We start from the raw sequence: 27056 nt of genomic DNA on the forward strand, positions 1-27056 counted from the left end.
AGGATTGTGTGTGGAAAATCCCCAGTGTGTGCAATAGCAGCAAAGTGGATACAATTTTAACAAATCTTTTAATTTTTATTTCTTCAGCATGTCAACTTATTGCCATGGATTTCACCCTTTGCCATAGAGAAGGTGAAATCTGTAGAAAATCCACAGAATTTCCACAACGAATTTCTGCAATAAAATCCATACAGTTTGGTGCAAATTTTACTGCTACAATGGTGAATCCACTACAGAATGTGCACCTAATTGTGAGGAGTTTGCTGTATTGCAAAGGGCCAATTTTCCTCACTTTAGGGGGAAATAATTCCTTCCCGACTCCAATCAGGCAATCAGAATATCTCCCTGGATCCACGACCCCTCTCTAGTAACTATAACCTATGATAGAGTCCTGATCAAAAGTTTAAGACCACTTTAAAAATTGCAAAAAAATCATATTTTACATTGTAGGATCTTAACAAGGTTCCAAGTAGAGCTTCAACATGCAACAAGAAGAAATGGGAGGGAGACAAAACATTTTTTGAGTATTCAATTAATTGAAAATAACGATTAAACTGAAACAGGCTGTTTTTCAGCTGATTAAAATTTTAGGACCACATGCCTTTAAAAGGCTAAATCTGTGCAAAGATGTGGATCCATTGTCATTTTCTGTCAGGTAGTCACACATTGTGATGGCAAAGGCAAAAAAACTCTCCCTTTTTAAACGTGGTCGGGTTGTTGAACTGCATAAGCAGGGTCTCTGACAGCGCGCCATCGCTGCTGAGGTGGGAAGCAGTAAGATAGTCATTTGGAATTTCTTAAATGATCCTGAGGGTAATGGAACAAAAAAGTCAAGTGGAAGACCAAAAAAAATTTCATCAGCACTGAGCTGGAGGATCCAATTGGCTGTCCGTCAAGACACTGGACGATCCTCGACCCAAATTAAGGCCCTTACTGGTGCTGACTGCAGCCCCATAACCATCAGATGGCATCTGAGACTGAAGGGCTTCAAAAACAAAAAACGTCTTTAAAGACCTCGTCTCCTTGAACGCCACAGAACTGCTCGTTTGGACTTTGCAAGAGAGCACCAAACATGGGACATTCAAAGGTGGAAGAAAGTTTTATTCTCTGCTGAGAAAAAATTTAACCTTGATGGTCCTGATGGTTTCCAACGTTACTGGCATGACAAGCAGATCCCACTTGAGATGTTTTCTACACGCCACAGTGGAGGGGGCGCCATAATGAGCTGGGGTGCTTTTTCATTCAGTGGAACAATGGAGCTTCAGGAAGTGCAGGGGCGTCAAACGGCCGCTGGCTATGTCCAGATGTTGCAGAGAGCATTCCTCATGACTGAGGGCCCTCGTCCGTGTGGTAACGACTGGGTTTTTCAACAGGACAACGCTACAGTACACAATGCCCGCAGGACAAGGGACTTCTTCCAGGAGAAAAACATCACTTTTTTGGCCCATCCTGCGTGTTCCCCTGATCTAAATCCAATTGAGAACCTTTGGGGATGAATGGCAAGGGAAGTTTACAAAAATGGACAACAGTTCCAGACAGTAGATGGCCTTCGTGCGGCCGTCTTCACCACTTGGAGAAATGTTCCCACTCAGCTCATGGAAATGCTTGCATCAAGCTTGCCGAAACAAATTTTTTAAGTGATAAACAATAACAGCGTAGCTACTCATTACTGAGTTCATGTTTGGAAGTTGGATTTCTGTTTTGGGGGGGTTTAGTTTTTTTTGGAGGTGTGGTCCTAAACTTTTGATCAGCTGAAAAACAGCCTGTTTCAGTTTATTCGTTGTTTTCATTAAATTCAATGCTCAAAAAATGTTTTGTCTCACTGTATTATTACACTCCAGAAATACATCCAGGCCTCTCTTGAACTCTTTTAGTGAATTCACCATCACTACCTCCTCAGGCAGAGAGTTCCATAGTCTCACTGCTCTTACCGTAAAGAATCCTCTTCTATGTTTGTGCAGAAACCTTCTTCCCTCCCAAGATGTACACTTGTTTGGCTGCTCTCAGAACTCTATAGAAATGAATGGAGCATGCTGGGAGTCAAAGTTTCACCACAGCTGGGGTACCAGAGGTTAGCCATCACTGGTCTAGATGCAGAGGATGTCCCCTCGTCACAGTCACACTCCTGGGTATAAATAGATGATGGGAGAGATCTCTGTACTGACCCCTGATATATTTATACATGGTTATTAGATCTCCCCTCAGTTGTCTATTTTCTAAACTGAATAACCCTAATGTTGATAATCTTTCAGGGTACTGTAGTCCCCCCATTCCAGTTATTACTTTAGTTGCCCTCCTCTGGACCCTCTCCAGCTCTGCTATGTCTGCCTTGTTCACAGAAGCCCAGAACTGTACACAGTACTCCATGTGTGGTCTGACTAGTGATTTGTAAAGTGGTAGGACTATGTTCACATCATGGACATCTATGCCACTTTTGATGCAACCCATTATCCTATTGGCCTTGGTAGCAGCTGCCTGACACTGGTTTCTACAGCTTAGTTTGCTGCTCACTAAAATTCCTAAGTCCTTTTCCATGCCAGATAGTTGCCCATGTTATACTGGTCTGCCATCTTACACATCTCTACCTCAAATAATTTAGCAAGAAGTTACATGTTCATTAGCGTATAAATTTGAATGTGTTGCGTTCTTGGTAGTAAGCAGAACTCTCAAGTAAGCAGTTGTAAGCTATGCCATTTTAAGAGGTGTAACATCCCTTATGCATATTAATATTTTGATGTTGCCATGTACATGAATAATAATGTATTGAAGTTGTCTTGTCATGTATATGAATAAAAATGTATTAACCCCTACATACACATGTATGGCGCAGTGGGATGTGATTTTCCGCCCAACGCCGTACAGGTACGGTGCTCTGATCGGGCAGGTGCAGGAGTTGCACCTGCTCAATCAGCGACAGGGGCCTGACTCTATCTGATAGCCAGGCACCTGCTGTATACACAGGCGTCAGTGAATACACCGATGCTGGTGCATTAACCCCTTGTATGCCGCTATCAGGGCTGACCACAGCATGTATGAGGTTTGTGGAGAGAGGGGGCTCCCTCTCTATTCCAATCAGGCCCCCACGCTGCAGTGACAGGTACCCAGTGGCTGTTATGGCAACCCAATGCCTTATACAGACCCTCCAGGCTGGGTCTCTTAGGCAATAAAATAAAATAAAATAAAAGTTTCAAGTAAAAAAAAAAAACGACCAGCTCTATAAAAATATTACATGATCCATCCTGTCAGGTCTCACCTTGACTCACAAAAAGTGTAATACCAAGTGATCAAAAAGTCATATGTACCCAAAAATACCACCAATGAAAATGTCACCTCATCCCGCAAAAAATGAGCTCCTAGATAAGACAATTGCCCCTAAAATAAAAAATAAATATGGCTTTCAGAAAATGGCAACTTTTCAAGTCAATTTTTTCAATGGCAAAAGTCGAGATTTTTGTGTAAAACTTAACAAAATAAAAAAAATTGACAATATTAAGTATTACTGCTTCCATAACAACCTACTATATAAAAATATCAAATGATCTACCCCCCTCAGTTGAATGCTGTAAAAAAATTAAAATAAAAACGGTGCCAAAACGGTGCCATTTTTGTCACCTTTCCTCACAAATAGTGTAATAGCAAGCAATCAATAAGTCGTATGTACCTCGAAATAGTACAAATGATGAAAACATCATCTCATCCCACAAACAACAGGCCCCCATTTAAGACAATAGCCCCAAAATAAAAAATAAAAATGTATGGCTTTCAGAAAATGGCACAAAAACAAGATTTTTCTTTACAAAAATGTGTAAAAGTGGTAAAATATTTATTAAAAAAACCTATTTATACTGACCAGTAGAAAAAATATAACATGTCATTTTTTCTGCACAGTGTATGCTGCAATAACAAAACCCAAAAAGCAATGGATGAATTGCTGCATTTATTTATCCTGCTTCCCAAAATGCGAAATAAAGTGATCAAAAAGATGCGCCTCAAAATAGAACCAATGATGATGGCAACTCATCCCTTACACAGAGAAAAACATATGGTTGTCAGAAAATAAGTAGACTGGTACCCCAGAGACTGTTACCAACATGGGGCCTGTAAATCGATCCATCAAAATCTGAGCTGCAAAACCCATAAGACGCTCCTTCCCTTCTGAGTCCTGCGGATTCCATCCACATATGGGGTGTTTCCATGTTCAGAAGAAAATGGGTACCAAATTATGATCTGCTTTGTCTCCTAATACCCCTTGGGAAGATGAACAGTTTGAGGCTAAAACAACATTTTATTGGAGGAAATAACATTTTTCATATTTCACAGCCAAGTGTTTCTAAATTCTGCAAAATGCCTTTGGAGTCAAAGTGCTCAGGACATCCCATACTAAAGTCACTGAGGGTTGTAGTTTCCAAAATGGGGTCACTTTTTGGGTGTTTTCACTGTAGGGGTACCTGAGGGTTTCTTCAAATACAACATGGTGCCCAAAAACCATTTCAACAAAATCTGCAGTCTAAAAACCATATGGCGCTCCACAGAGTCCCGTGCCCAGCGGGAGATCCAGGCATGTGGCAGAGAGATGGAGGCACCCGCCGCTCTATCCCCTGAAGGCAGAGAAGTGTGAGTGGCTGTCCCCTGACTCCTGTGCCCGAGATGTGCTCCAGGGATGCTGCTGCCATGTGTAGGCACCCACCGCTTCTTCCCCTGGAGGCAGAGAAGTGTGAGCGGCTGTCCACTGAATCCTGTGCCCAGTAGGAGCTCCAGGGAAGCGGCAGAGAGATGGAGGCACCCACCGTTTCTTCCCCAGGAGGCAATCCTGTGCCCGAGATGTGCTCCAGGGAAGCGGCGGCCATGTGTAGGCACCCACCGCTCCTTCCCCTGGAGGCAGAGAACATGAAGTACAATGTGTCACAAGAAAACATTTTCGGAATTGGTTACATAAGTAAAACCATTCCAAAGTTATTACCAGCTAAAGTGACACGTCAGATTTGCAAAAATAGGCCTGGGCAGGAACGTCAAAAGTGTCCTGGGGTAGAAAGGGTTAATAATTAGGGATGAGCGAACCCGAACTGTATAGTTCGGGTTCGTACCGAATTTTGGGGTTCGGGTTCGGTGTTCGTCGCTTTCTTGGCGCTTTTTGAAAGGCTGCAAAGCAGCCAATCACAAGCGTCATACTACTTGCCCCAAGAGGCCATCACAGCCATGCCTACTATTGGCATGGCTGTGATTGGCCAGTGCAGCATGTGACCCAGCCTCTATTTAAGCTGGAGTCACGTAGTGCCGCACGTCACACTGCTCTAATCAGTGTAGGGAGAGGTTGCAGCTGCGACTGTTAGGGCAAGATTAGGCAGTGATTAACTCATCAAAAACACTTAATTCAGTGATCGATCTACAGCTGTGGATCATTGAACTGCTGCTATTTAATTGCTCACTGTTTTTAGGCTGCCCAGAGCGTTTTTCAGTCACTTTTTTCTGGGGTGATCGGCGCCCATTTTGTGTCTTGTGGTGCGCCAGCACAAGCTGCCACCAAGTCCATTTAACCATCAATAGTGTGGTTATTTTTTTGCTATATCCTACATTAGGGGCTTGGCTGTGCTTGCTATTTTATTGAGGGGTGAAATACAATTGCCAAAATAGCAGTACCCTAAATCTGGTGTTTCAGCTGTGGCCAGCCAATTGTAATACTGTCTGCTGTCTGGCAAAGGATATATTTTTGTTCTGGGTTGAAATACAATTCCCAACTTAGCAATTCCCTAAATCAGTGGTTTCTGCTGTATCAGGCCAACTTTAAATCTATCCATAAAAGGGTATATTAATAATAACTTCACACGCTGCCGTGCATTTCCAAGTTAAATTCTGTCCGTAAACGTATACCTGTCACCCAGCGCCTAAATAATAGGCCTAAAATTTATATTCAGCTAAATCTGTGGTTATTGCTGGGGTTGGTCAAGTTATTTAGTCTCCGTCAAAGCACAGTTTTTGTTCTGGGTTGAAATACAATTCCCAACATTAGCAATTCCCTAAATCAGTGGTTTCTGCTGTATCAGGCCTACTTTAAATCTATCCATAAAAGGGTATATTAGATTGAAGGTGCGGATAGTGTCCTCCTCAATAACTTCACACGCTACCGTGCATTTCCAAGTTTAATTCTATCCGTAAACGTATACCTGTCACCCAGCGCCTAAATAATAGGCCTAAAATTTATATTCAGCTAAATCTGTGGTTATTGCTGGGGCTGGTCAAGTTATTTAGTGTTCGTCAAAGCACAGTTTTTGTTCTGGGTTGAAATACAATTCCCAACTTAGCAATTCCCTAAATCAGTGGTTTCTGCTGTATCTGGCCTACTTTAAATCTATCCATAAAAGGGTATATTAGATTGAAGGTGCGGATAGTGTCATCCTCAATAACTTCACACGCTACCGTGCATTTCCAAGTTTAATTCTGTTCCTAAACGTATACCTGTCACCCAGCGCCTAAATAATAGGCCTAAAATTTATATTCAGCTAAATCTGTGGTTATTGCTGGGGCTGGTCAAGTTATTTAGTGTCCGTCAAAGCACAGTTTTTGTTCTGGGTTGAAATACAATTCCCAACTTAGCAATTCCCTAAATCAGTGGTTTCTTCTGTATCAGGCCAAGTTTAAATCTATCCATAAAAGGGTATATTAGATTGAACATGCAGATAGGGTCATTCTCAAAAACTTCACACGCTACCGTGCATTTCCAAGTCTAATTCTGTCCGTAAACGTATACCTGTCACCCAGGGCCTAAATACTAGGCCTACAATTTATATTCAGCTAAATCTGTCGTTACTGCTGTGCCTGTATTAGTGTAATACGGTACCTAAATAGATAGCCAGATAGTGTTAGGTGTCTGTAAAAAAAAGGCCTGAATTTGAATTCAATACATTGGGCCAAATAATTTTTTTCTTATTGTGGTGAACAGTAACAATGAGGAAAACATCTAGTAAGGGACGCGGACATGGTCGTGGTGGTTTTAGTGGACCCTCTGGTGCTGGGAGAGGACGTGGCCGTTCTGCCACAGCCACACGTCCTAGTGAACCAACTACCTCAGGTCCCAGTAGCCTCCAGAATTTACAGCGATATTTGGTGGGGCCCAATGCCGTTCTAAGGATGGTAAGGCCTGAGCAGGTACAGGCATTAGTCAATTGGGTGGCCGACAGTGGATCCAGCACGTTCACATTATCTCCCACCCAGTCTTCTGCAGAAAGCGCACAGATGGCGCCTGAAAACCAAGCCCATCAGTCTGTCACATCACCCCATGCATATCAGGGAAACTGTCTGAGCCTCAAGTTATGCAGCAGTCTCTTATGCTGTTTGAAGACTCTGCTGGCAGGGTTTCCCAAGGGCATCCACCTAGCCCTTCCCCAGCGGTGGAAGACATAGAATGCACTGACGCACAACCACTTATGTTTCCTGATGATGAGGACATGGGAATACCACCTCAGCACGTCTCTGATGATGACGAAACACAGGTGCCAACTGCTGCGTCTTTCTGCAGTGTGCAGACTGAACAGGAGGTCAGGGAGGAAGACTGGGTGGAAGACGATGCAGGGGACGATGAGGTCCTAGACCCCACATGGAATGAAGGTCGTGCCACTGACTTTCACAGTTCGGAGGAAGAGGCAGTGGTGAGACCGAGCCAACAGCGTAGCAAAAGAGGGAGCAGTGGGCAAAAGCAGAACACCCGCCGCCAAGAGACTCCGCCTGATACTGCCCGCCGCCATGTGGGACCGAGCACTCCAAAGGCAGCTTCAAGGAGTTCCCTGGCATGGCACTTCTTCAAACAATGTGCTGACGACAAGACCCGAGTGGTTTGCACGCTGTGCCATCAGAGCCTGAAGCGAGGCATTAACGTTCTGTACCTTAGCACAACCTGCATGACCAGGCACCTGCATGCAAAGCATGAACTGCAGTGGAGTAAACACCTTAAAAACAAGGAACTCACTCAGGCTCCCCCTGCTACCTCTTCTGCTGCTGCCGCCTCGGCCTCTTCCTCCGCCTCTGGAGGAACGTTGGCACCTGTCGCCCAGCAAACAGGGGATGTACCACCAACACCACCACCTCCGTCACCAAGCATTTCAACCATGTCACACGGCAGCGTTCAGCTCTCCATCTCACAAACATTTGAGAGAAAGCGTAAATTCCCACCTAGCCACCCTCGATCAGTGGCCCTGAATGCCAGCATTTCTAAACGACTGGCCTATGAAATGCTGTCATTCAGGCTGGTGGACACAGACAGCTTCAAATAGCTCATGTCGCTTGCTGTCCCACAGTATGTTGTTCCCAGCCGCCACTACTTCTCCAAGAGAGCCGTGCCTTCCCTGCACAACCAAGTATCCGATTAAATCAAGTGTGCACTGCGCAACGCCATCTGTGGCAAGGTCCACCTAACCACAGATACGTGGACCAGTAAGCACGGCCAGGGACGCTATATCTCCCTAACTGCACACTGGGTAAATGTAGTGGCGGCTGGGCCCCAGGCGGAGAGCTGTTTGGCGCACGTCCTTCCGCCGCCAAGGATCGCAGGGCAACATTCTTTGCCTCCTCCTCCTACTCGGCTTCCTCCTCCTCTTCTTCCACCTGCTCATCCAGTTAGCCACACACCTTCACCACCAACTTCAGCACAGCCCGGGGTAAACGTCAGCAGGCCATTCTGAAACTCATATGACAGGCCCCACACCGCACAGGAGTTGTGGCGGGGTATAGAACAACAGACCGCCTGGTGGTGTGCGATAATGGGCGAAATCTCGTTGCAGCTCTGGAACTAGCCGGTTTGACGCACATCCCTTGCCTGGCGCATGTGCTGAATTTGGTGGTGCAGAAGTTCATTCACAACTACCCAGACATGTCAGAGCTGCTGCATAAAGTGCGGGCCGTCTGTGCGCGCTTCCGGCGTTCACATCCTGCCGCTGCTCGCCTGTCTGCGCTACAGCGTAACTTCGGCCTTCCCGCTCACCGCCTCATATGCGACGTGCCCACCAGGTGGAACTCCACCTTGCACATGCTGGACAGACTGTGCGAGCAGCAGCAGGCCATAGTGGAGTTTCAGCTGCAGCACGCACAGGTCAGTCGCACTGTGGAACAGCACCACCAATGACTGGGCCTCCATGCGAGACCTGTGTGCCCTGTTGCGCTGTTTCGAGTACTCCACCAACATGGCCAGTGGCGATGACGCCGTTATCAGCGTTACAATACCATTTCTATGTCTCCTTGAGAAAACCCTTAGGGCGATGATGGAAGAGGAGGTGGCCCAGGAGGAGGAGGAGGAGGAAGAGGGGTCATTTTTAGCACTTTCAGGCCAGTCTCTTAGAAGTGACTTAGAGGGAGTTTTTTTGCAACAGCAGAGGCCAGGTACAAATGTGGCCAGCCAGGGCCCACTACTGGAGGACAAGAAGGACAAGGAGGAGGTGGAGGATGAGGATGAGGATGAAGCATGTTCACAGCGGGGTGGCACCCAACGCAGCTCGGGCCCATCACTGGTGCGTGGCTTTGGGGAAATGCAGGACGATGACGATACGCCTCCCACAGAGGACAGCTTGTCTTTACCTCTGGGCAGCCTGGCACACATGAGCGACTACATGCTGCAGTGCCTGCGCAATGACAGCATAGTTGCCCACATTTTAACGTGTGCGGACTACTGGGTTGCCACCCTGCTGGATCCACGGTACAAAGACAATGTGCCCACCTTTTTTCCTATACTGGAGCGTGATAGGAAGATGCGCGAGTACAACCGCACATTGGTAGACGCGCTACTGAGAGCATTCCCAAATGTCACAGGGGAACAAGTGGAAGCCCAAGGCGAAGGCAGAGGAGGAGCAAGAGGTCGCCAACACAGCTGTGTCACGGCCAGCTCCTCTGAGGGCAGGGTTAGCATGGCAGAGATGTGGAAAAGTTTTGTCAACACGCCACAGCTAACTGCACCACCACCTGATACAGAACGTGTTAGCAGGAGGCAACATTTCACTAACATGGTGGAGCAGTACGTGTGCACACCCCTCCACATACTGACTGATGGTTCGGCCCCATTCAACTTCTGGGTCTCCAAATTGTCCACGTGGCCAGAGCTAGCCTTTTATGCCTTGGAGGTGCTGGCCTGCACGGCGGCCAGCGTTTTGTCTGAACGTGAATTCAGCACGGTAGGGGGCATCATTACAGACAAACGCAGCCGCCTGTCTACAGCCAATGTGGACAAGCTGACGTTCATAAAAATGAACCAGGCATGGGTCCCACAGGAGCTGTCCATCCCTTGTGCAGATTAGACATTTATAACTACCTCCCCTTAACCATATATTATTGTACTCCAGGGCACTTCCTCATTCAATCCTATTTTTATTTTCATTTTACCATTATATTGCGGGGCAACCCAAAGTTGAATGAACCTCTCCTCTGTCTGGGTGCCGGGGCCTAAAAATATCTGACAGTGGCCTGTTCCAGTGTTGGGTGACGTGAAGCATGATTCTCTGCTATGACATTAAGCCTGAATCTCTGCTATGGGACCTCTCTCCTCTGTCTGGGTGCCGGGGCCTAAATATATGACAATGGACTGTTCCAGTTTTGACTGACGTGAAGCCTGATTCTCTGCTATGACATGAAGACTGATTCTCTGCTGACATGAAGCCTGAATCTCTGTTATGGGACCTCTCTCCTCTGTCTGGGTGCCGGGGCCTAAATATCTGACAATGGACTGTTCCAGTTTTGGCTGACATGAAGCCTGATTCTCTGCTATGACATGAAGAATGATTCTGTGCTGACATGAAGCCTGAATCTCTGTTATGGGACCTCTCTCCTCTGTCTGGGTGCCGGGGCCTAAATATATGACAATGGACTGTTCCAGTTTTGGCTGACGTGAAGCCTGATTCTCTGCTATGACATGAAGCCTGATTCTCTGCTATGACATGAAGACTGATTCTCTGCTGACATGAAGCCTGAATCTCTGTTATGGGACCTCTCTCCTCTGTCTGGGTGCCAGGGCCTAAATATATGACAATGGACTGTTCCAGTTTTGGCTGACGTGAAGCCTGATTCTCTGCTATGACATGAAGACTGATTCTCTGCTGACATGAAGCCTGAATCTCTGTTATGGGACCTCTCTCCTCTGTCTGGGTGCCAGGGCCTAAATATATGACAATAGACTGTTCCAGTTTTGACTGACGTGAAGCCTGATTCTCTGCTATGACATGCAGACTGATTCTCTGCTGACATGAAGCCTGAATCTCTGTTATGGGACCTCTCTCCTCTGTCTGGGTGCCAGGGCCTAAATATCTGACAATGGACTGTTCCAGTTTTGGCTGACATGAAGCCTGATTCTCTGCTATGACATAAAGACTGATTCTCTGCTGACACGAAGCCTGAATCTCTGTTATGGGACCTCTCTCCTCTGTCTGGGTGCCGGGGCCTAAATATCTGACAATGGACTGTTCCAGTTTTGGCTGACATAAAGACCGATTCTCTGCTATGACATAAAGACCGATTCTCTGCTATGACATAAAGACCGATTCTCTGCTGACATGAAGCCTGAATCTCTGTTATGGGACCTCTCTCCTCTGTCTGGGTGCCGGGGCCTAAATATATGACAATGGCCTGTTCCAGTGGTGGGTGACGTGAAGCCTGATTCTCTGCTATGACATGACGACTGATTCTCTGCTGACATGAAGCCTGAATCTCTGTTATGGGACCTCTCTCCTCTGTCTGGGTGCCGGGGCCTAAATATATGACAATGGACTGTTCAGTGTTGGCTGACGTGAAGCCTGATTCTCTGCTATGACATGAAGACTAATTCTCTGCTGACATGAAGCCTGAATCTCTGTTATGGGACCTCTCTCCTATGTCTGGGTGCCGGGGCCTAAATATATGACAATGGCCTGTTCCAGTGGTGGGTGACGTGAAGCCTGATTCTCTGCTATGACATGAAGACTGATTCTTTGCTGACATGAAGCCTGAATCTCTGTTATGGGACCTATCTCCTCTGTCTGGGTTCCAGGGTCTAAATATCTGACAGTGGCCTGTTCCAGTGGTGGGTGACATGAAGCCTGATTCTCTGCTATAGGACCTCTCTCCAATTGATATTGGTTAATTTTTATTTATTTAATTTTTATTTTTATTCATTTCCCTATCCACATTTGTTTGCAGGGGATTTAACTACATTTTGCTGCCTTTTGCAGCCCTCTAGCCCTTTCCTGGGCTGTTTTACAGCCTTTTTAGTGCCAAAGAGTTCGGGTCCCCATTGACTTCAATGAGGTTCGGGACGAAGTTCGGGTCGGGTTCGGATCCCGAACCCGAACATTTCGGGAAAGTTCGGCCGAACTTCTCGAACCCGAACATCCAGGTGTTCGCTCAACTCTATTAATGATGTAATATATGTGAACCATTAATAGAAATGTACTGCAGCATTTTAAGCTATGTTAATGATATGCCTTTGTCATCCTTGTTTGAGAAAAATGTCACCATACCATTCCATTCTATACTATTCTAACCCTTGCATTCTGTATTCTGCAGCCTTCTCACTATTCTGCTTTGCTGCTCGTCTCAAATAAATTAAGCTGTGGGCGCAGTCCAACAGATATCTGCAACAATAATTAACACTCCAAAATTATATAATATCCCTTGTACACAAACCCACAGTAGCAAATCAACAGCGTTTACATCATAGGGGAGCATACCCTAAAGGTTAGTTGCCATAATATTATGTTATCCCCTTTGTTGATTATACCTGAATCCATGTGCTCTACACTGCAGTATATCTACAAATAACCATATTATATAACCACAATAAAGGCTACAAACAAATTAAGTTCTTATACTAATGTTAAAGGCTTTGTACACCTTCATAGGCAATTTTTTTTTATGATTGCATGTTTCTCATTTTTGGCTAAAAATCATTTTTTCAATTGGCCTTTATTAAAAATATTGAGCTGTTCTGTCACAAAAGGTTAGCTCTTTGTCTAGCTGTGTGACTGGTACTTTCACTTTCACTTTGTGCCAGTCATCTAATAACCCTTATCTGTAAATGGCCACTGAGGAAGAGGTAAGAAAACCTTGAAACGCGTCTGGCATAATTAGAGATCGCAACTACCCACCACTACCCGCACACAGTGTTTGCGATATTTAAAAAAGGATTACAGGATCAAGAAAGATTTCTACTTTCGCTTTATTCCACATCCTTTCTACTCACACTCCACTCAACACCCTTTCGAGACATCACGTGACAGAACCACAAGCTCCGATACACAATTCATGTGACGGAGCATCACGTGAGGCGCCAGCTTCACAGCGGAATCGAAACAACACGGCTGCTGTACAAAGAATCGATATATACAGATTTTACAGCAATACAAGGGTGAGTTTATATACAAACCGGATTCCAAAAAAGTTGGGACACTATACAAATTGTGAATAAAAACTGAATGCAATGATGTGGAGATGGCAAATGTCAATATTTTATTTGTAATAGAACGTAGATGACAGATCAAACGTTTAATCTGAGTAAATGTATCATTTTAAAGGAAAAATACGTTGATTCAAATTTTCACTGTGTCAACAAATCAATTGGCAACATGATTGGGTATAAAAAGAGTTCTCAGAGTGGCAGTGTCTCTCAGAAGCCAAGATGGGTAAAGGATCACCAATTCCCACAATGTTGCGCAGAAAGATAGTGGAGCAATATCAGAAAGGTGTTACCCAGCGAAAAATTGCAAAGACTTTGCATCTATCATCATCAACTGTGCATAACATCATCCGAAGATTCAGAGAATCTGGAACAATCTCTGTGCGTAAGGGTCAAGGCCGTAAAACCATACTGGATGCCCGTGATCTCCGGGCCCTTAAACTACACTGCACCACAAACAGGAATGTTACTGTAAAGGAAATCACAGAATGGGCTCAGGAATACTTCCAGAAACCATTGTCAGTGAACACAATCCACCGTGCCATCCACCGTTGCCAGCTGAAACTCTACAGTGCAAAGAAGAAGCCATTTCTAAGCAAGATCCACAAGCTCAGGCGTTTTCACTGGGCCAGGGATCATTTAAAATGGAGTGTGGCAAAATGGAAGACTGTTCTGTGGTCAGACGAGTCACGATTCAAAGTTCTTTTTGGAAATCTGGGACGCCATGTCATCCGGACCAAAGAGGACAAGGACAACCCAAGTTGTTATCAACGCTCAGTTCAGAAGCCTGCATCTCTGATGGTATGGGGTTGCATGAGTGCGTGTGGCATGGGCAGCTTGCATGTCTGGAAAGGCACCATCAATGCAGAAAAATATATTCAGGTTCTAGAACAACATATGCTCCCATCCAGACGTCATCTCTTTCAGGGAAGACCCTGCATTTTTCAACAAGATAATGCCAGATCACATTCTGCATCAATCACAACATCATGGCTGCGTAGGAGAAGGATCCGGGTACTGAAATGGCCAGTCTGCAGTCCAGATCTTTCACCTATAGAGAACATTTGGCGCATCATAAAGAGGAAGGTGCAACAAAGAAGGCCCAAGACGATTGAACAGTTGGAGGCCTGTATTAGACAAGAATGGGAGAGCATTCCTATTTCTAAACTTGAGAAACTGGTCTCCTCGGTCCCCAGACATCTGTTGAGTGTTGTAAGAAGAAGGAGAGATGCCACACAGTGGGGAAAATGGCCTTGTCCCAACTTTTTGGGGATTTGTTGACACCATGAAATTCTGATTCAACATATTTTCCCCTTAAAATGGTACATTTTCTCAGTTTAAACTTTTGTTCCAGTGATTTATGTTCTATTCTGAATAAAATATTAGAAGTTGGCACCTCCACATCATTGCATTCAGTTTTTATTCACGATTGGTATAGTGTCCCAACTTTTTTGGAATCCGGTTTGTACACCACGAGGGACGCCTCTGGTGGAGACGCTGAAGCAACTATAAAGTGAGTAGAACTATTTATGCTTACTTACAAGTAAAGTAAGATATTAAAAATTTTAAGGATTGCTGATTTTTCTTGTATGCGATTATATGGATGGACAGATAAAATTTTAGTACTCAGTAGAACAGTACATATACTCCAAATGATGAACACGTGACATTACCTATTCGATACTAGTTCATTCGTACTGGTTTCAATTTATGAATTATTATACCATATGGATCGACTTTGAACCTCTCTTCTATATATCCACGAATGCTATCGCATATCTATCAGCTTGAATTTCTGGACATTTTATGTATTTAAGCAAGATCTAGTTTTAAGTGGATGCTGATTGGACATTTTAATATTTTATATTTTTCTATTTTTTTTCTATTTTCTTAATATTCGATTTTAGCTTCTATATTTCTGTATTTATGGTGGAGAAGTATATAGTGGGCTCAGCATGCATGTTGGTACTTGCATCCCTGGATCCGATGAAAGCTGTAATGGCACCGGACGGGGTTAAAAGCAGAGTGTGCTGTACCTGCACTCCCTGGACTTTGTGTGGCTGTAACAGGTAGGAACTAGTGTTAGGGACCACTCATGGAGGCGACCTTGACGTGGTGAGTGGCTTATTACGCTTTGGCCAAAATGTACACTAATGCCTCATTCAACATCCAGCATAGAGGCTGGGCAGAGTGCTGGTTGCAGAGTGCGATTGCATTTGTGTTTTTGCGTTTGTATGTGTATTTCACCATAGCAATGTGCACCTGCATACAGGGTTGTGCTGACTGAACCCCCCACATTTTTTTCTTTGTTTATTATATATTGGAGGCGTGGCGATCTCCATGCAGTCATGCACACCTGACCAGTTAGTCTGCCCTGGAGGCTGGTTTTAAAGTCAGTATAAAACTGAGTCTGCTTTCATAGCGCCTACCAGTAGCCATTTGGCTCCAGGAGAAGTATATAGTGGGCTCAGCATGCATGTTGGTACTTGCATCCCTGGATCCGATGAAAGCTGTAATGGCACCGGACTGGGCTAAAAGAAGAGTGTGCCTGGCGTGCATGCTGTACCTGCACTCCCTGGACTTTGTGTGACTGTCATGGCCCATAACAGGTAGGAACTAGTGTTAGGGACCACTCATGGAGGCGACCTTTACGTGGTGAGTGGCTTATTACGCTTTGGCCAAAATGTACACTAATGCCTCATTCAACATCCAGCATAGAGGCAGGGCAGAGTGCTGGTTGCAGAGTACGATTGCATTTATGTTAAACTAAATCGTTTATAGCAAATTTTTTTTTATTAAATCATTTTAATGTACCTACCTGCAATTCATTGGTTTTAGATGTGTTTTGGATGGTGAGTGCTTGTTTATTTATTGACTTTTACCATATTTTATTATACTAGTGACTGGTTGAGTCACTATTAAACTAAGCACTCCTACCATAACTAAACAAGATAGGAAAGCCACTATATCTACATTTTACTTATCTGTAAATTACTAAGAGGTCATAAACACATATTTAAGCCACATTCTTATCAGTAAGACAAGAACTGAGCTTTGATGAGTGTTTATAATGTCAGAGAGCAGAGATTAAGGAGCCCTTTAGCTCCCCAACTGACGGAAAAGACAGAAAATCCACAGGCTGCGACTACAGCATCTCAGCTATGTATAGAAAAACGGATGCCGTATTTTTTAATAAAGACCAATTTAAAAAATTATTTTTATCTCAAAATGAGTACAATGCAATAATAAAAAATATAAAAATTCCCCCAATGGTCTACATAGCCTTTAAAACATCACTATTCTATGACATAAAATTCAAGTACATCTCTGATTTTAGTTTTACATTTATTATAATACAATTTCCTTCGAGTATATACAAGATTGCAGTGGTACAGGTATTATTTTTTATGTTTTTGTGGGTATCGCATGTCATTAGTCATAAACATACCACTGGGTTTACAGGTACAATATGAAGAGACCTTTAGACATATTGTATTAAGATTCATAACGGTTACAAAAATCATGGCACATTTGGGATCAGTAATAAAAAGTTATATTGTACAAATCGGCATTATGCACCATAAGTCAAGTATACATTTGAACGATGTTGAACATGCAAAGATTTAATATACTGATCCATCTTTGCAAGTTAAAAAATTACACTTTGTTTAAAGTTCCTCTAGGAAATATATGAAATTTTATCAAATTTTTGAAGCAATTTGGAGTGAAGATATAAAACAGTCTATACTGTGTGATTTAAATAGTAAGACACAGGCAACATGTGTATACTGTACAAGTCTGCTGGATTGTTTCGTACAGCTGATGGGAAGAACCGTGTGTGCTTTCAGTGCATAGAGTCCTTAGGACAGATTATTGTTAGGAGGAATCCAATGCGTTTAATTCCACTGGCATGAGCAGTCCAGCGGCTCTTGTATGACATACATCACTTCAGTCCCGTTTCCTGAGCAGTAGAGTGGCACAGTCAGATTCTGTACTCCATTTTCTCGGCAACATTTACAGAATCTTATATGGCTATCAATGTTTACATTAAAGATTGTTGCCGACGGGCACTTTCCATCACAAGAGGCCACAGTGATCTGTTGAGAAATTTTAAATGGTTAAATATAAATCTATACACGTGTGTGCATGTAGGCGCATTTATAAGGGCATTGTACTTGTAGAAAGACAGCATTATGATAGATTGCTTCAATATACGCTTTGGTATGCTTTACTAACTATTAACATTACTGCTTGCTCTGGGGTTGCCATGGTAGCTAACAGGATAACATCTCTGTGTATGGGCATCCTGTCATGTAGCCTCCGGTCCAGCAGAGCACAATCATAAGAAAATATTACAACAGGATTTTGTCTCATTGAATCACTGTTAATGTGCCCCAGGAATTGGGATTTTTCATCCCAGAATGCCTCTGATATTAACAGGACACTTCCATCATTTTTTATCACATTTATTAACAACCTGCATAAGGATATCTTAGATAGTTTTTTGTTGTTTTTTTATAAATTGGGTCGATGGTTTTCTGGGTATAGGGAGGTATTTATCAAACTGGTGTAAAGTAGAACTGGCCTAGTTGCCCATAGCAACCAATCAGATTCCACCTTTCATTTTCCAAACAAGCTGTCCAAAATGAAAGGTGGAATCTGATTAGTTGCTATGGCCAACTAAGCCAATTCTACTTTACACCAGTTTGATAAATCACCCCCATAATTTTTTTTAGTCACTGCATGTGTTCTACTTCCAGTCCTGGCTCTTTAACATTTGTTTTTCTGAAGGTAGGGGAAGCTTTAGAATGTAGACAGTCTTGCTTAACTCTCTCAGTCAGATCATCACTATGACCAGAGATAGCTTGTCTGCATTGACTCAATTAAAGCATCATACAATATACTATTCAATGCAATGTTCTTTTGTGGGCATTTTTATCTAGGCCCTTTAAAAGAACAATAGACATGACATACTATTGTCCCAATTATACCCCTATTATTATCATGGGGATTACCATTCAGATAACATCTTCTCCTCACAGCAGCAGTAAACTAAGAAATGGACTACTTATGAATTTAGCAGGTCTTATCATTTCTTTAGGCTGTTAGAGGAGAACATAATTTTTTATATAATTCTCATACTGCCAAAATGAAAAAGATTTTTTTATTTCTAATCAAAATAGTTTTCTATGAATATTAAGTTTAATAAATGACCCCTTTCTGATGAAAGTTATCAGTTAACAGATATAAGGTGTGCGCTTACAAACTATGAAGAAGTTCAACCAGTGTTCACAGTATCAGACTGCATAAGAACACACCCTATTGACAAGTGGAATGGTAACACTGAGTTGTTGATTCATTTATATGTTCCTGGTGGGAATAACAGAGGAATATGAAAAAACAATGCAAGTAACTAACATCAAGAAAGCTCTTTTTTTAACTTTAATTTTCAAGTTTTAGTTGTAATTCAGCTTGATATACGAGTAATTCGCCTTAATACTCAAAGGGATTCTTTGCTTGATTAAAGCCCCCAAAATATTCACTTTCCACAATTCATCTATCCCCCGACATCATCTGTTGGGGTAGAGTCAGGAGCTCCCTATACACATTAGATAGATGTCCGTTTTGGCCATCTATCTAATGTGTATAGGGAGCTCCTAACTCTACCCCAACAGATGATGTCGGGGGATAGATGAATTGTGGAAAGTAAATATTTTTGTTGTCCCAAAAGATAACCCAACACCCAAAGTGTCTATCAGAGGCCTTCTTGTCTCACCCTATTCAATACACATATATAATTTTAGCCAAACCAATTGTATGTGTATGAAAGAGGCAGGATGGAGATAGCTGACAGCTATTGAATGTGTATGGCCAGCTTTAAAGGGAATCTGTCACCAGTTTTATAATGTCCTAACTAAAGGCAACCTAAACTAGCGACAGACCCTCTTAGAACTTTCTTTAACTGACCCAGCCATTTTGCTTAAATCTTGTATTAAACAGCTCCAGTGCATAATGATGAATCCTGAATATTCATGAGCTTCTGATTCCACCCCCACCCACTGCTGATTCAGTTGGAAAAAAAAAACAGTCAATCAGTTGCAGGGGGCGGAGAAAGCCAGAAGGTTGTGAATATCGGGAGTCATTGGCATGTGCTGGAGCTGTTAGAATCTAGCAGCATAAAACTGGTGACCCGTTCCCTTTAAAGTTAAAGGCGTTGTCCAGTCAAGACCCTGATCTATTAGCAAGACTGAAGAGTGGCTAGAACAATGCTATCTCCCTCTGGGGGCCCAAGACAACCAGACATTACAGTGAATACTGTGGAGTGTTGAATTTACAATGGGACAACGCTGTAGGAAAATTAAACATTTTCCACCAGTTTCTTCTATGATTTTCAGATGATGGCTTTGGGTTCCACTCTCTGACCAACTTATAGTTAGTGGACCCAATGCAGACAAAGAGATAGGGAGACATTAGTCTATCATAGTTTGTAGTGAATATAAGGGGATTAACTGCAACCAACCAGGTAGTTACATAATGTAGGTATGAATATCATGTGAACCGCTTTGAGCAGAATTTTTCATAAAGGCTTAAAGGCTATGTACACCTTCAGAAGCAATTTTTTATAATTGCATATTACTCATTTTTAGCCATTTAGGGTTGTGTGAATGGTACTTTCACTTTGTGCCTGACCATTATTTCTAAACTTCTAAGAGGTCACAAACACAAATTTAAGCCCCATTCTAATCAGTAAGATAAGTATTGAGCTATAATTAGTGTTTTATAAGGTCAGAGAGCAGAGATAAGGAGTCCATCTGCTCCTGGTCTGACGAAAAGACGGAAAATCCAAAGGATGCTACTAGAGCATGTAAGCTGTGTACAGAAAGAAAAAAAATCCCTATTTTTAATAAAGACGTATTAAAAATATATATATTTAGCGCAAAATGAGTACAATGCAATAATAAAAAGAAATTGCCTCCAAAGGTGTACATAGCCTTTAAAGCAATCTGTCAACTCAGTAATAGTATTGGCAGCATATTACAGCTAAAGGTCTGTACTTCTAGTAGCCAATACAGTACAAAAACTGTTGAAAGAATACAGGGGCTGTATGTATAAGCAGAGTGTTGCATACACAACAGCCTGGCAATTGCCAGCCAAACAAGCAGAGGGAGGCAGGGGGAGCACTCAGTTGTTGTTTTTTGTAAATAGGAAAGCCAATAGCTAAAACATACAAGTCACTTTGATATAGAATGGCCGCAGCGGTTACCTGCCTCAGGCAGTAATTGGCTGAGCAGGCATTTTTGTGTCAAGATGGGGAATTTGTAGGGTGTGGATACCTTATTTCATTGTTTTAAAAATTTGATGTGTGGACCCAACTGATCACATAATGATGGCTTATCCTAAGGATTAGAATAATGAAGGTGCAGTGGTGTCTTCAATCTTTATCATGTATGTGGATGTGCTTGGTACCACAATTCAGCCCCATATACTGTGTTCTACTGATTTGTGGGGGTCCTGGGGGATCAGATCCCACCAATTAACCAACGATAGCCAATCCTAAGAATATGCCATCAATGTGCATTCCTAGAAACCCCTCACTTAGTACTCTACACCTTGAGAACCTGGTTGTTCTTACGGTTTCAGAAATGTAAGATATATGGTTTTATAGAATAGAAAATCAGTGCTGTAAGCAATGATCTAAGATACTTACAGGATATTGACTAAAACAGTCACTCTTTCGTATAGTGGTTCTGACTGCCACTTTTTGACATATCTTTTCGTCCTTTGAGCCTAAAAGACATTGAAAAACCTAAGTTGAAGTTTTGATGCTACTTTATTATAGAAAAAAAAAAAAAAAAGCCCAATACAGTGCAGTAAAAACGCAGCACAGCTTTATAACCACATTACACAGGGGTAAATATATACATGGATTCAGAAAAACATTACTACTAAATAAGGGTCCATTCTTTAGCATGCAATATTTGAGCATCACAGTGACAGACAAGGGAAAAAAGGTATCTTTTGTGAACTGCGTATATGAACTACAGTGTGATTCATGCAGTTTGAGTTGGGGAAATTTGTTGACAGACTCCCTTTAAACGAATTATACAGGATAAGGAAAACATGGCTGCATTCTTCCAAAAACGTAACCATAGGATGGGGCTGGTATTACTGCTTAGCTCCAACTGAAGTGAATGGGGCTGAGCAGCAATACCTCACACAACCTGTGAAAGAGAAATGTTAGATCCCAACTGAGGAATGAGCACTCAAACAGGTTTTCTGAGACTTTTCTGCTGATGGTCTAGCCTCCGGATAGGTCATCAGTATCTGATCGGTGGGGTCCGACAACCGTAACCTCTGACGATCAGTCATTTGAGAGAGCACCAATGCGTTCACAGTAGCACTGCGGCCTTCTCCCAGCTTACCAAGTATAACGCCGTACATTGTATAGCGGCTGTACTTGGTATCGCAGCTCAGCCCCATTCACTTCAATGGGGCTGATCTGTGCCTAGGCTATGTAACCGATTAATGTGAAATCACTGGCTTAGGAAAAGATGAGAGAAGGCTAGATGATAGGCGATTAGTAGAGATGAGCGAATCGAATTTGACGAATCGGAATTTAATCCAAATTTCAGGAAAAATTGTATTCATCCCGAAGTTGACGAACCGGTTTTGGGGTGTGTTTTTTTGAATATATAAAGGTACGTCCATTCATCCTTGCTTCTAGGGTGAATTTGCCACCTGATACAAACAGTTTGGGGGGGTGTTTATTTCATATATAAAAGGTACGTTTATTCATCCTTGCTTGTGGGATAAATTTGCAATCTGATACAAACAGTTTTGGGATCTGTCAGAAGGAATCAAAAATAATAAATACAATGGATCATGTCTATGTAGCAGCTGTAAAGCTTCTATCACACGGTCCCTATTTTGCTTCAGGATTGGATCATGATTTGGAAGCTAAAAGCAGAAGTGGGTTCAAAACACAGAAGACATGCAAATATCCCATTCACGTGTCATCTCTTTTTTGGATCCACTCGTGTTTTTTGTGGGCCTTAGCAATACTGATGGATTACTGAGCAAATGCTGACCGAGTGAAGGCGGATGCTCAAAAGACAGGACCTGTAGTTTTGGAGTTGTTCTTATGACGAATCAGAGGAAGGGCAAAATAATCAGTGACGTCAACACAAACTTACTGCTGACACCTTCTCCACTCATGGGACCACTACTTGTATCAGTGTGTAACAGAACAGGTTCTGTAAAAATATATGTGGAATCCGCTAACGCTGTTGTAAAATGAGTAAGCTCTTTCACGCCATAGTAGAATTTTGGGCCTCTGCAGGGTTCTTTATATCTAACACTAACATTGACCTTACATTGAGTCATTTGATCAGTTTTGGCCCCGTAACTGACCAAATAAGTGAAGTGTGCAGTGAATCTAAGGGTGACGCCTGTCATCTGCATGTCATACTGACTCACAGTGTTATTTCACTACCACAGCAGACTCCTTATGCGCGTTACTGCAAGGCACAGTGTTCTATACCACTATAAAAGCTCTCTGCAGCCAGGAAATAGCCGTTTTTTATGCGATTTGTCACAAATAAATTCGGATCAGATCAAATCTTTTTGGGAAATTTGGTGAACCGTCCGAATCAAAATTCGCTCATTTCTAGTGATTAGTATAAAAGTCTCAGAAAACCCCTTTAATCACATATTACTTAGATATTCAGGTTTTCACTGCTGGGAAGAGGCAACTATTCTTCCTTTTCTCCAGATACATGTTCCTCTGGTTTAGTTTACATTACAAACCAGCTTTCCAGACATACTTGCAGGGAAGACCACTAGTTAGCAAACAATTAGTTAACATTATTAATTAATATGACGTATTCACGCATTATCCAGGGCAGCAGTAACCAGTAAGACAGCTCCGAATATGTAGTGGAAAGATGAGTATAGCGTGAGCTTAGCTCTCATAGTAATATAATGAACCCTTGTCTTCCTTCCATTTAGCTGAGTTTCTACTACATCTCTAGATATTATACTGGTGTGGACTGATCTTCTATGCTCACCATCTGGTGACAATGTGAATTTCACTCACAATTTCCAAATGTTAAAAATGTAATTCTAGAATTTAATATACTATAAAATTGCCAGCAAAACATTTTTACAGAGAATACTGTGACATTTACTGAATAAACATCCCCTCCATGAATTCCAGATACCAATTCAGTGCCACAGGGGTCTCCACTTTATTACACCCTCCCTTACTAGCGTGGGGTGGACAGTTCATATCCCTGAAGGTCACTTACAGGTCAGATTTTCTACTCAGTACAAAATACCTAGCTCAGTGATGCATGCAGCAATGTTAATTGATGTATTGCTTTTTAATTATACAAGTTCACAACAGCATTACATATAAAAAGAATAATATGGGCAGATAAGGCTCGTAATGCAAAGTAAGCTGTTTTAAGACACAACAACATGTAATAGAATAGACTGGAAAGCTGTGTGTCTTATCCAATGTAACCAAAAAAAGCAGCAAAGCAAATATAAACAGCAAGACCCAATAGATGCTACACACACACAAGAGCTATGAGTTATGTCTATGTTAGTGAAATATTTTATATTATCCTTGAGGCTTGACTCTACCAAGGAACTCGCAAAGATTATGCACCTAAGGCTGATTCACACAATCTCGCTTGGCTCGGGAAACACAGTCCGTGTGTCGGCTGCATCTCCTAGGCCAGGCATCGTCAAACTGCGGCCCTCCACCTGTTGTAAAACTATAACTCCCACAATTCCCTGCTGTAGGCTGATACCTGTAGGCTGTTCGGGCATGCTTGGAGTTGTAGTTTTGCAACAGCTGGAGGGCCGCAGTTTTAGGATGCCTGTCCTAGACCAACCTTGCTCCCCTGATCCAAACTGACTGCATCATAGTAATTTATGATACAGTCAGTTCCTATCTGATTGTGGGTCTATTGTACTGTGCTCACATGATGATGCAGTCACTTCAGGTCAGGGCAGCCCAGATCGGTCTTTAATTCTCAGAAGAAGAGAGGTCATGTTAATCAGCCTTAATTGTATTTCTGTAAAAACTGGAATCTTTTATGTAGGAACCTCATTCGATATATATAATCTTCAGGGTCAGCTAAATAGATATAATAAAGCCAGAAAGATCTGCGGTATTGAGGAAACGACAGATAAAATTGAGTTTAGCTGGAAAAAATTACCTAAATATTCTGCTAAGACAAAAAAAAAAAAAATAAGAATCTGATAATTACTGTATCTTAACTCAATTTCCAGAGGTATTCACAAAGCAGCAAGGTACAGACATCATGACATGATATTTTATAAAATACCTTTAAGATCATACATTTGGAGGATATGCAAAGTTTGTGGAAAACTTTCATCTAGGCCCCCACCTATTGGGTAAGAAGGCTTCTCCATCTTGGTGAAGACTGAATAGTGAGGTAGCCGTACATGACTGGGGCCAGTGTGTCAGCCTTACCTAAATAATCGTAGACTTGAACGAAGAGAACTACACCTACCCACTCCATCTAGAAGTGGCAGCTACAGTTTTCCCATTAGCGAGGGACCCCCTCTTATGAGACATTTATGGCATATAATGTAGACATATTGTTAATATCTTTGGTGGATAAACTCCTTAAATCAAACAGGTTGTGCAAGTATGAGGGAGGGGGTTTGGCAATCCCACACCCACATACACTTGGCCATACCTGTAAAGGGAAGCTTACTTACCTGCTTCCCAGTGCTGGCTCCCCTCTCCTTCTTCTTCCAGCTTCAGATGCTCCGCAGGGCTTTCTCTGTCAACATCTGGTTTGATGCCGTCGGCAGCCAATCACTGTCCTCAGGCAATGATTGGTTCCCCATACGTCATGACAAATGCTCACATGACGCCAGTGATTGGCTGCAGGTAATGTCAAACTGGATGTTTACAGTGGGGAAGCCCAGCGGAGTAGCACAGGCCTGGAGGAGAAAGAGCCAGCACCAGGAAGCAGGTAAGTAAGCTTCCCTTTACAGGTTCTGCCCCCCGCCCCCCTTACATTCTTGCACCACCCCTTTAAATATCTTGGAGAAATCACAAATGTAAAACAGTTCAGAAATAACAGACAAACCAAGCTAGTTAGAAAAAAGGCAATATCAAACTTTTAACCATTTTTTCATATCTGTTTTACCCTAGCGACAAAAGAATTTTCCTGCTAAGGTGCTGTCCATTTTTTTGCAGCCAATAGATTAATAAATGTGTTTAATGAGGATATTGTAGAAAGAACATGCAGCAATACATAGAAAAACAAATACATGCAGAGTCCTATGTTTGTTAACTGCATGCGGATTTCCTTTTGCAATATATATGATTGATCTGCAGTGTAAGATTGATATCATACGCTTAATATTCATTAGCCCCACAAAGCTCATGTCATCAATTGCCATCAGTTAGCCATTACAGTCAGAAAAGTACAGTGAAAATGCATGAAATAATAATAGTACCTGGTTCACAATTTATTTTAGCAGTAGGAACTACGGGGGTAATGGTAAAGGGTAATACACCCATTCCAGAACCTGGCAGAATTGTTAGGAATATAAGATTTTTGTAAAATTAAACATTTTTACACAAATAACATGTTCATTAATTCTTACACTGCCAAGCGATAGATCTCTTGTCTTTAAAAGGCCAAATTAATTTTACAACATTTTTAATTTAGAATTTTTCATAAAATATCACACCAGAAGTTCCTGACTCACAGCTGCAGCCATAAAAGAAAAACTTACAACTTTAAATTGCAAAGAGGTTATGGCAAGGTAAGAATTAAATACATGGACTCACTCTGCATGCATTTAATCAAGCTTTATTTAGTCTTGCCCATTACAACCCTTACATTTGCAAGCCACTGACGTAGATGGTCCTACCCACAGAGCACATGCTTTTGGTTATTGTTTTATTAGCAGATAAAGTAGCACGTTACAAATATTGGTTTAGTTTTATTTTTCTGAAGTATAACATTGACTTTCTAGGTCCTTTTTTTGCAACCAGCTTCAAAGGACATTTATCCTATTATTTAAAAGTGCTGCAATTGCAAAAGAATTTACATTAATATTGATGTTAGCAATAGATTTGGATTTATCATATGATTTTTAGCATTTTTTTAAATGTTTAGTTTGGGCCTTTGTCTCCAGTAGGAACAGTATTGAATAAACTGTGCTATGACTCTAAAGGTGGGGGGGAGACATGAACATTAAAGTTTATTGCTAATTTGAGGGAGCTCACCATCTAGTGTGGAGCTCAGTCAGCCGTTCACCCTACAGCATAAAACCATGTGCAAATAATGTACTAAAAGGGATGGCTCTTGACAAATCACCCGCACTTTATTTACTCACCATGCATATAAACATTCATTAAAATATTATAAAAAATACATCCCAAAAATATGCATCAATTATTGACCCAGGTATAAATTTTGCGGAGCTCACGCATAACTTTATCATCGACTTATTTGTAGCTAATCCCATTCATTGTTTAATTATGCTTGTATTTAATATTGCATGTATTCATGCCTTTATAATCTGTCTTATCCTTTCAATGAATAATATATGTATAGGATTTTTTCATCACACTGGCTGGTAATTTTACAGTGTAAAT

The 27056-nt window shown here is 42.2% G+C and overlaps 1 protein-coding gene across 1 annotated transcript in view; it reads right to left on the reverse strand.

Moving 5' to 3' along the window:
• Positions 1-17295: 17295 nt before the first annotated feature.
• OTOGL (otogelin like) overlaps positions 17296-27056 on the reverse strand; it is a 198907-nt gene continuing 189146 nt past the window's right edge. Inside the window, 2 exon segments of the mRNA XM_044277229.1 lie at positions 17296-17496; positions 21108-21187. Coding sequence (XP_044133164.1) covers positions 17296-17496; positions 21108-21187 — 281 coding nt within the window.

Source organism: Bufo gargarizans, chromosome 2 (genome assembly GCF_014858855.1).
Source record: "Bufo gargarizans isolate SCDJY-AF-19 chromosome 2, ASM1485885v1, whole genome shotgun sequence".
NCBI classification, from domain to species: domain Eukaryota; kingdom Metazoa; phylum Chordata; class Amphibia; order Anura; family Bufonidae; genus Bufo; species Bufo gargarizans.